At 46.0% G+C, this 11,069-nt stretch overlaps 1 protein-coding gene across 3 annotated transcripts; it reads left to right on the top strand.

Annotated features, from left to right (window-relative positions):
- Window positions 1–629: 629 nt before the first annotated feature.
- KLF10 (KLF transcription factor 10) lies at window positions 630–10,852 on the top strand. Of its 3 annotated transcripts, none has more exons than XM_077270983.1 (4): window positions 630–1,050; window positions 5,878–6,111; window positions 6,492–7,329; window positions 8,430–10,852. In XM_077270983.1, the coding sequence occupies exons 2-4, from the start codon at window positions 5,878–5,880 to the stop codon at window positions 8,687–8,689; spliced, it is 1,332 nt and encodes a 443-aa protein (XP_077127098.1). In that variant the 5' UTR covers window positions 630–1,050; the 3' UTR covers window positions 8,690–10,852. The 3 variants fall into 3 exon arrangements, with proteins under 3 accessions (XP_077127098.1, XP_077127096.1, XP_077127097.1); XM_077270981.1 differs by lacking the exon at window positions 630–1,050 and adding an exon at window positions 2,553–2,977; XM_077270982.1 differs by lacking the exon at window positions 630–1,050 and adding an exon at window positions 2,606–2,656.
- The last annotated feature ends 217 nt before the right edge of the window (window positions 10,853–11,069 follow it).

Raw genomic sequence — 11,069 nt, 5'->3', positions numbered from 1 at the left:
ACTCCACAGCCCTGCGCAGCACGGCAATTTCTCTTGAGGGTACGTGGAGTTTTCTATGCAGATTTTCACCATAGACTTCACATAAGATACGGAAAATCAGTAGATAAAAAAAACCCGCACGTGTCGTTAGTGCATTTCCGCAGCAGAAATTGATCAGAAACACAAGTAATCCGCCCGTACGTATGTCAATAGAGTTCAGTGAAATCAAAATACCACAAAGATTCAAAAACAAAGCAGCTTTATTAAAAAAATTACACAAAGACACAAACCGCAGGGCAAAAAATGCGATAGAAACACATAGTAAGAAAACCCACTGTAATGAAAAACGTGAGTAATAAAGGCAGAAATTCTACATCAAAAGCTCCTCTTGGGCACATGGCCTTATAAGTGCTGCGCTCCACTGCTGAGGAAACACCACTGCTAATAAAGTGGCCGGTCACCTAGGCAACAAGCGGCAAGCAACAGGATTTGTCCTTTTTGACAAGTAAATGGCAGTTATTAATTTTGACAACTATTTTGCGCTTGTACGCACTGAATATTAATGAGATTAACCCCTTATGGAATGCCAGGTGAAAGCACAACAATCCCAGGTCTGTGTATCATCATGTCCCATCGCCCTTGATGCCCCCGGAGAACAAAGGCTGCAGGGCCGGCGATCACACAGCGAGTCCTGGCTTGGTGGGAGGGAGGGGGAAGGGAATGGGACTGAGCAGTATTGAGACGTGACGATTAGTCACGCTGCCTCCCCGCCCGTCCCCTCCTCCCGGCCTGGATGAGTGCGGAGATGCCGGGGATGCTGCATCACTATGGGACTTCCCGGCCGCGCTGCTGCTGCTGGACCACGCACTGACTACAGGGCTACCACGCCGCTTGGCAGCAGCTGATCACGTGCGGACTGCATTCTGATTGGCTGCCGCTTTACACACCTTTGTCGCTGATTGGCTGAGGCTTTCCCCCGCCCGGGTCTACGTTCCATGAGCAGTAGCAGTGGTGAATGGAGCAGCTGTGTACAGACAGAGCAGCACCGAGCACACTGCCCATCACACCGAGGTGAGTGCCGGCACCGGCTGTACCGGGGCGCGCAGGAGGCCTGGGAGACAGTCTATGAGCTATCCCCTGCTCCAAATGCATCTCAATGTGAGGGGCTCCTGGTCCCTGGGGTGGGCTCCGGGTCACTGGGGTGGGCTCCAGACCGAGCACACTGCCTGCATGAGGAACTAAACATTGGGACAGTGAGATTGTTAGGGGGGCACTTATAATGAACCATCCACAGTGCCTGGGCAGCCTCCATGTCATATGCTGGGAGTTGTAGTCCTCCCAGAGACTCCTGGGGTGGGGTAAAGTGATGATGGCGGTGAGAGTGCAAAGGGGGGGGGGGGGGGTCACTTATGATACTAATAAACACTGCACTCATTGGATCTGATGTTTTGAAAACTCCTAGACATGCTGGGAGTTGTAGTTCTTGCCCTAGGATTATTAGAGATTGTGATGGTGCTATTGTGAGGTGAAAGGGGGGGGGGGGGGGCACTTATTTATGATACTAGTAACTAGTGCATGGATTGGATCTGGTATTTTGCAAACTTCTGGACATGCTGGGAGTTGTAGTTCTTGCCCTAGTAGGATTATTAGAGATTGTGATGGTGCTATTGTGAGGTGAAGGGGGTGGGGGGGGCACTTACTTATGATACTAGTAACTAGTGCATGGATCTGGACTGGTATTTTCTATTTTGCAAGCTTCAGGGCATGCTGGGAGTTGTAGTCCTGCCACCGCATCCTAGGATGGGCCAATGGTTATTGTGCTTTTGGAAGGGGGGGCACTTACTTATGACACTAGTGAATATTGCCTGCATTTGCATTTTAGTTGGTTGATGGTTTGCAGCTTGCTGGGAGTTGTAGTCCTGTCCCAGCCTCCTGGGGTGGGTGATGATAGGTGTCGGGGAGGGGGCACTTACTTATACTGTCAGTAAATAGTGCATGCTTTGGATGTGATGGTTTGCCATCTCCAGGGCATGCTGGGAGTTGTGGTCCTGCCAGACACTTGGGGTGAGGTGCTTCTTCTAATACTAGATGGCGAGGACATGCTGGGCCTTGTAGTGTCACAGCCCTGGGTTGCTAATAATGCCGTTTTTGCAGCCAGTCCGGTGATCACGTGACGTATCATGCACACTAGTCCCCGCTGGCCACTATACAGGGCAGTGTGGCCACTGCTGCTGTGCGGTTATTCCTCATTACTGCGCACATTACCTGTGATAACAGCGCTGCCCGGTGCACACGGTCGGCGGCGCGCCAGCCTGTGTGTGTACCGCGTGCACGTGCGGCGGGGACGCGCCCTGACAGAAACTGGGTGAAAGGTGACTGAGCGGCGGGTGCCGGAGTTCACGCTTCCTGAGGGTTGTAAAGCAGCAGCTGATCACGCTTGCTTCACGTGTACGCCCCGGAGACCGCTGGCCAATCGCAGTGCGACCTAGTAGACTTTTGTAGCCAATGGGCGTCGTCGAGGGCGTTGATTGGCTGCGGCTGTGTGTTTGTGTAACTGAGGGGGAGAGGAAGGCGTGTGTGTGTGTGAGAACAACACAAAGGCTGACGTGCCGTCACCGCTGGATGGCGGGTCCTCACACACATGACCAGGGCTGGCCGCTCGCCCACTAGGCCGGGGGTAGGGGTGAAAAAGCCCTGTAATAATAACGGAGCACATAAAAAGTGCTCATAGAAACCCTCACAAAGGGTCAGCAGGGCGTAGGCAAAGGCAAAACTACAAGTCCCAGCATGCCCTGCCAGGAATGAGCCCTGTGCAGCTGCAGTATGAGGTGTATGTGGCAGACGTGTAATGTGAACAGTCCCAATACCGCACACTGTGAGGCAACTCATCTACGCTCAGCGAGTGCGCCGCGCCTGGTGTAATAATGCACGGCGTACTTGGCGTTGGACGATTACCATGGTAACAGCACCGGCCGGCGGGCACAGCTGGCTGTCCACGGTGTGTATTTAGGGCAAAAATTATATTTTTTGGCCTTTGGGTTTTATTTAATATTTTGCCCCGTTTTTGGCTTTTCCAGGTTCTTTGTTTCCTGGCCCATTATACACTACTGACAAAATGTTCTGGATATTTGTTTTTCGGGTGACATTTCAGGATTACCCTAAAGTCCCCTCTAGCCCTTTCAGGTGGACTTAATGTGACCTTCTCTAAACTTTTGGATGCACCCGTCCAACTGTTCAATATTTCAGTACGATTTTTGCACAACTTGCTGTTCTCTAACACGGAGCTTAAAGCAAACCTGTCACCCCCAAAATCGATGGTGAGGTAAGCTCACCGGCATCAGGGGCCTATCTACAGCATTCTGTAATGTTGTAGATAAGCCGCCGATGTTACCTGAAAGAGGGGAAAAAGACGTTAGATTATACTCACCCAGGGGCGGTCCCGCTCCGATGGGCGTCTCAGGTCCGGTACAGTGCCTCCCATCTTCATTCCATGGTGTCCTCTTCTGGTCTTCACGCTGCTGCTCCGGCGCAGGCGTACTTTGCCCTGTTGAGGGCAGAGCAAAGTACTGCAGTGCGCAGGCGCCGGTAAGGTCAGAGAGGCCCAGCGCCTGCGCACTGCAGTACTTTGCTCTGCCCTCAACAGGACAGACAAAGTACGCCTGCGCCGGAGCCGCGGCGCAGAGACCAGAAGAGGACGTCATGGAATGAAGATAGGAGGCGCCGGAGCGGACCTGAGACACCCATTTGACGGGACCGCACCTGAGTGAGTATATTATAACCTCTTTTTCTCCTCTTTCAGGTAACATCGGGGGCTTATCTACAGCGGGGGCTTATCTACAGCGTTACAGAATGCTGTAGATAAGCCCCTGATGACAGTGAGCTTACCTCACCATCAATTTTGGGGGTGACAGGTTCCCTTTAATGGCAAAATTCACAACAGGCATTTGATCCATGGATTAGCCAATACATTTCGGGGTTCAGTTAGAATTGGTATTACACAGTCCTCATTGTCACATTCTGACACCATGAGACCAAGACGACCCCTAACAATTGATCAGCAGGACCTCGCCATTGTGAGGCTTCAGGGAGGACGATCTCAGGCGGAAGCGACCACTGAGCTCAGTCATCAGCAGGAGGCAACAGAGATGGAGGAAGAGTCACAGAAAGGCAGAGAAGTGGACGTCCTCTGCCACATCCCACACTGATGACTGCTGAACAAAGCCCTTCAGAACCAGATGATGAAAGTCACACAACTCCAGGCACATGTAAGGGAGGTGAGAGGCCCCCAAGTGTCACGTCAGACCATTCAAAACCATTTACATCAGCGTGGTCTGTGTGCTAGACGACCTACAAGTGTACCTGACCCCACTATCAGGCACAGGAGTCATCGTCTTGGATGGGCCAGGGAGCATCTACGCTAAAAGAGGGCCAGGAGGCCTCAGTGCTGTTCACCGATCAAAGGTGATTCACTCTGAGCAGAAATTATGTCCGCCAACTATGTATGGGAGCGCTATGCATCAGCCACTGTTGTCACCAGACGAGCCTTTGGCGGTGATGTTAGTGTGGGCCGATGTGTCTGGTCAATACAGGATTCCTACACTTGGTGAATGGTACAGTAACAAGCCCCTACTACTTGGATAACGTCATTCATCCAGTCATTGTGTCTCTGCACGAACACAGGTCTAATTTGATCTTCATGGAGGACAATGCTCCAGCTCATCGAGGTCTCATCATTAGGGAACGGCTGCTGGACACTGGGGGACCTCAAATTCAGTGGAATGCACTTTCTCCAGACCTGAATCCCATAGAAAACCAGTGGGATCAGCCGAGTCCCCGTGTACAGGCTCGTAACGCTGCACCCCAGAACCTCAATGACCTGAGGACCGCCCTGAGATGAGAGGGACGCCATGTCTCAGCAGACAATGACTCCACTTGTGAACAGCAGGAGACGTCGCTGTCAGCTGTAATTGATGCTCAAGGCCACACGACAAGTGAGACAGTGACATTTTTGTTAGGAGTGTACCAGCCCTGTTATTGGCTATTTGTGTTAATAAATAGATTGAGAGGAGGAAATCACCATCGCTGCTTCTACGTGAATACCCTACTATCATTATACTTTTTCTGCTTTCCATAAATTGTGCACGAAAGCTAAATATCCCTAACTTTTTGTGAGTAGTGTAGTTTGATGTGATATGAGGCCACTCAGAAAGTGTCAGAAGGAGCTCACTGACTGACTCCCAGATAGCTCTCTGCAGCCAGTAATAGAGCAACACAGAGGTTGGAGGAAGCAAGTTTTAATGAAACCCAATTGCAAAAATGATGGTCCTGTATTGTACGTTTTGTCCCATGTGTTCTGTATTCACACAAGAGTTGTTGTTTTTTTTTGTTTGGTTGTATTTTGTAGTGTTCAGGAAACTTTTTTTTCTTGGACAGTTGTTTTCTTTTTCTGAAAAGTATATTCCTGCTGCCTTTTTTCAGCCTATTGATTGGACGGTGTCCAGTTTTGAGTGGATACCATGAGGATCCGCTTCAAAGAAATTACATCCCTTTTGTTTTTCCAATATTTTTTTTTTCTTTTTTTACACAAGACATGTATCAAAATCTCTTCAGGTTGAAAAAGAATGCCCCAAAAACTCCTTATATGAATAGAAAAGTGAAACTCTAGGACAGCCACTGTGGGGAGGAGTTGTCCGGATTGTATAGAAACAATTGCATTTCTTTGCAAATTTCACAATAAAATGCCAAAACCACAACATATCACCGCACTGTGTGAACACAGCCTAAGCAGAAATAGCGGCGTGAGCGTGGCCATGTGACAGAACCCTCATTTAAAAACACCATGATTGATATTAAAGCTGTAATCATATGAGTAAATATGACTTTTTCTCTTTCTAACAGATGGATAAAATGGAAGTTCTTGTAAATTATCCCTATGGTAGCTCTTCCTGGAAATCTGCTCCAGAAAAGGATGACTTTGAAGCTGTGGAGGCTCTTATGTACATGAGCAACCGCTGGAAGTCGGCGTCTAAAATTTACACTGATTTAAGACCGATCACCCCGGCATCTGACCTCTCGGAGGGAGAAGATAACCTGACCACAGCGGAGTTCAGCAGCGGCGTCATGCCGGCCTTTGTAAGTGTGCAGAAATGTGATTGTGAGACCATACAGATATAGGGCCGTGAGTCATCAACTTATTTTTCATTTTTCCTTTTTTTTTTTTTTTGCGTTGTACTATTGATATTTTTTAAGATGTCTATTACAGCATTTTTTATTTACCAAAAATGTATGTTTTTGTGAGCATTTTCCACTAATCATTTTAGCCATACATAAAATCAAACATTTCTGCAAAATTTTTGCAAGCTTATAACAAACAGTTGAGCTCACACATAAAATAGATAAAAAAAAAAAAAATTGTGAAAATTTCTGATTAAATGTAAAAATTCTTTATTTTGTGAATTACGCATTTTTTGGACTTGTCAGATGCACTTACTGTCCCTCTTGTGCCTTTTCAGTGCCTCACCCCACCGTACAGCCCTTCTGAGTTCGAAATGTCTCATTCCCCCGGCATCACCTCTCCGTATTCAGTACCGACTACTGAGATAATCAGGTCTACAGCTGACATGGGCCAAAGTAATTCAGGCCCAACCCAACCGAAAGCCCAGGTGACTAGCGTCATCCGCCACACTGCGGATGCTCAGCTCTACGATCAACATCCAGTTTCGCCAAAGAATTGTGAACGTCCAAAGTGCAATATTCAGCCGAAAGCTTCGCCTGGCATTGTAGTGCCAATCGGTGAAAAGTCTGAGCAGATCAAGTCTGAAACGCAGACAGAACCCTTTGTCTTTGCTGCACACAAAAACTCTCCGAACAGCGCCCTAAATTGCGCTGGCAAAGCAAATTCTGATGCCCGCTTTATTCCAATGCAAATGCCATCCCCACCGCTGCTTGTGTCCACGCCATTACCTGCCAATGCCATGTCACAGGTGCCCGTCTTGTGTCAAATGGTTCCCTTCTCTTCTAGCAACTCCATGGTGACGACAGTAGTCGCAAACACCCCTGCCCAGTCTCCGGCAGTCATGCAACCTTTGTTTTACATGGGAGCGCAAGTGCCAAAAGGGGCAGTGATGTTTGTAATGCCCCAGCCTATAGTGCAGGGTACAAAGACTGTAGTGTCCAGTGGTCATCGACTGTCGCCAATTGCACCAGCGCCAGGCATTGCACCTTCAGACGGAAAGGCCTCCTTGCACCTCGACACCTCTCGAATTAGAAGTCATATCTGCAGCCAGTCCGGGTGCGGCAAGACTTACTTCAAGAGCTCACATCTGAAGGCACATATGAGAACGCACACAGGTAAGATGCCAGCCTCACGTGTCCTCCATCTCCGGTGGCTACTTTACTATGGTCACTAACTTTTTTTGTTTGTGGACGTTGATAGGTGTAGGTTACCAAAATTACTATAGTGCTCACTGCAGCACATAGTATTTCAGGAAGCAACAACAAAAAGAAAAAATAGTCTGTGGTGTGGCGATTGCACTACTTAGTTGTACAAATAAAAAAAAAATAAAAAAAAAAATAAATATATATATATATATATATATATATATATATATATATATATATATATATATATATATATATATAAAATTTCAGTTTCCAGATGTACTAAATTTCTAAACTGAAGGAAAAAATTGTCATTCACTGAAAAATATAAATGTAGTATTTTTTATTTTTATACCACCGTGTTAGAGGGGCTGTCCATGATTAGAAAAACATGGCTGCTTTCTTTCCCTTGAAGTGAATGGAGCTGAGCTGCCATACCATGCACAACCCATCGAGCCTGGCACTGTTTCTGTAAGAAAGCAGCAAATTTATTTATTTTTTTTTAATCCAGGGAAACTCCCTTTTAAATGGGTTGTCCCCTCCGAACCCCCTGTCAATGAGTTGTTATCGCTGTAGGAAATAGCCGTTGACTGCTTTTTACTCCTACAGCGGCCTCTACAGGAGAATTGAGACATTACAGGACACCAATACATACGAATGTGAAACCATGTAGTGTACAGACGCACCGAGTCCTCCTGAGGGAACTGTTCTTTGCAGCGACTCGCCACTTTTTTCTTTGGCCGTACCGCACTGCCTAGATTGACCACATATGAGGCTGTATATTTAGTTCGGGAGACCCTCGGTCATTTCGGACATTGCTGACTGTGAAATAAGCTTGTCTGAACCTGGCCACTGGCCGCGAGGATGTATAACTCATACATACTCTCCATTCTCAGGTCTGAAACCAGCGAATCCCCGCAGCGCAGTCTGCAGTCACTCAGAATGACTGCAGACGCATTGACTTGAACCAGACAACCCCTTTAAGATTTTAATTTTATTGTGCATGTGTTAAAAATCTCTGCTCTTCCATGTATTCAGCTTGTTTAATTCTCTTCTTTATTTTCTCACAGGAGAAAAACCCTTCAGCTGTAGTTGGGAAGGCTGCGAGAGAAAGTTTGCCCGCTCGGATGAACTATCTCGGCACCGTCGAACGCACACGGGAGAGAAGAAGTTCGCGTGTCCAAAGTGCGACCGTCGGTTCATGCGCAGCGATCACCTGACCAAGCACACACGGCGCCATCTCTCAACAAAAAAACTTCCTACCTGGCAGATGGAAGTGAGCAGGCTGAGCGACGTGGCCGTGCCGCAGGCCTCAGCGCCTGTCCAGTGAAGGCACCCGCAGAGCTTGCATCTCTCGGGGGTAAAAGTGGTCATGGTGTCAACCATGATGAAAGATTACGTCCTCGCCGTTATGGATGTTGAGTCTGGGTCGAACCACCTTTCTCCAGAAGGAAAGCACGGTCCGTGAAAGAATGGTAGACTTTGACGAGGACTCTGGTTCCTATATTTGTCTTTTTCTGCATTGTTTAAAATATGTCCAAGTGCAGATAGTTTTGTGCAGAGCTATCGAGAACACAATGTAACCAGGAAGATACCAGGCGTAAATATGTATACTGCTTGCAACGTTGTGTTAGCTCGGAGAAGATTACTTACCCTGACATAACGCACTGGTTACTCATCTGCCGACATAACACAGGGCTACCCAGAGCCCACACTGACTAGTAACCAGTGCCCGACTTACTAACACTTCTAGTTAAATAGAAAACCTAGTTAATACGCATCGGATATACTAAAAAGATAATGACGCTATTCCTAGGTATTAGTAGAGACCGTAGTGATGAAAACACAAAATATACTTTTCATTGTGTTTAACGGTTATTCTCAGGAATGATACATATTTTACAAGATCTCCAGTTTACCAAAAAAAAAGGATATTTTACGGAGAGCTCTATTTCTATTGTGTGTGTTTGCATAGTTTTGCCTCTTTTGGCAGTGCAGGAATAGGATTTATGTCCTCCTGTTTCATGACTTTAACCCAAGTTCACGGGTATCTTGATGCCATTCCAATCAGATAACTATGCACTAAGGTGAAGATCCCGGGAAGGTGAAGTGTTTTTTTTTTTTTTAGATTGACCGGTCTAGTCTGACAAAGCAGATCTGGATCTGTTCCGAGGTGAGCGAAAATAATATGCATGATCCTGATCCATCATTCACGTCGTTACTAGAGCAGATCCGGGGCGACTCCTGTGATGTACTAGGCCCCCATGATGTCACGTCCATTCACCAAGTCTGAAACGCGTCAAGATGCAACGTCATGACATTGCAAGGGTCTAGTAATCTCAGGAAGTTGGCACTCGATGTTTGCAGTTCTGGTACCGATGGGTCTTAGTACTGCAAATCTTATCTGCTCAACTCTAGTCGGTAGTTAGTTTGAAAGACGGTAAAGTCGTAAGGAATTGTTTAAAGTTAGAATTTAGAAAAAAAGAAATAGCGCCACTCTTGTACATGGGCTTTGTGTGGTATCACACTTGGCCTCATTCACTTGTGGCTTCTGTTTCCGAAGTAAAAACAAATCTATAAAATTCTTTTTACAGGATGTGAGATTTTTTATTTTTTTGCACTCTTGCTATAGTGCAATTCCCCAATGTGTTGCTCACATTTGACTGGAGCTACATGCGAGCTGTATGAATCCACTCCCTTCATATAAGTGCATTGCATCTGGCACCCAGGGGAGTTTGTCCAGATCCAGTTTCTCCATCCTATACCTATATATGTGTGTGAACACTGGATTTTTTTGCCTCCGTCAAGGGATACCTGATGCAAAACAAAATCCCTGACTATGCACAACGTCGGGCAATTTTGAGTTCTGTTACTTTTATGTAGCATTATTTGCATATATGTAGTATATCAGAAATACATGCGTGTGAGCCTACATGTGCTTATTGTCACTGACAGCATAACTTCATGTCAGGATTTATGGCTCTGACATCCTTTTTGGGGCATAGGTAACATTTTCAGACCCTCTAAAATGTTTATTAAATCCTTTACTACTTAATTTGATGTACTAGGTTAAGAGCAAAAGCTGCAGGTTTCAGTTGCTTACGGTGCATCTTTTTTTTTTTTTTTTCACTTGTCTGTTTTTTGTTTTTTTTATAACTGCACTTTGGTCACAAATGTCTGTAAAGATGCGGACGTAGCTTTGTACAGAGGTAATATTTAATAATGTGTATTAAGACCTTCATAATTCCGCATGTTCATGTACCTATTTTCTACATCTAATGGCATCCAGTGGGCTATATACCAAAAAAACAATTGCCACCTACGATTGCTGTAGGTACAGAGAGCAGTGACGATTTCTCAGATATTACACTGCAAAGCTCTAATTTACTGTACGACCAGAGGGGGCATTTCTGTGACTATTTCATATTTTTGCACAGTATTTCATATGTTGTACTTTATACACTTTTAAGAAATAAAGAACAATTTTGTATTATTGGTGATCGGACAGCATTTTTTATTACCACACGTGTACTAAATGTATATAATTTTCCAGTGACATAGTAAGTCCCTTTCCATATTGGTTTTGTTTTGTTTTTTTGGTCTTAGTTAGTTTTTTTTTTTTCTTTTTGCACCAGGTGCTTCAAAATACGCACGCCATTCATGAATTTGGCGCAAAGTAAAACATTTTTTTTCCGTTCTCGAATTGTTCA

This window comes from Ranitomeya variabilis, chromosome 6 (genome assembly GCF_051348905.1).
Source record: "Ranitomeya variabilis isolate aRanVar5 chromosome 6, aRanVar5.hap1, whole genome shotgun sequence".
In the NCBI taxonomy this organism is placed as follows: domain Eukaryota; kingdom Metazoa; phylum Chordata; class Amphibia; order Anura; family Dendrobatidae; genus Ranitomeya; species Ranitomeya variabilis.
Note: the sequence above shows the minus strand (reverse complement) of the source record. Positions and strands in the feature narration are given on the sequence as shown.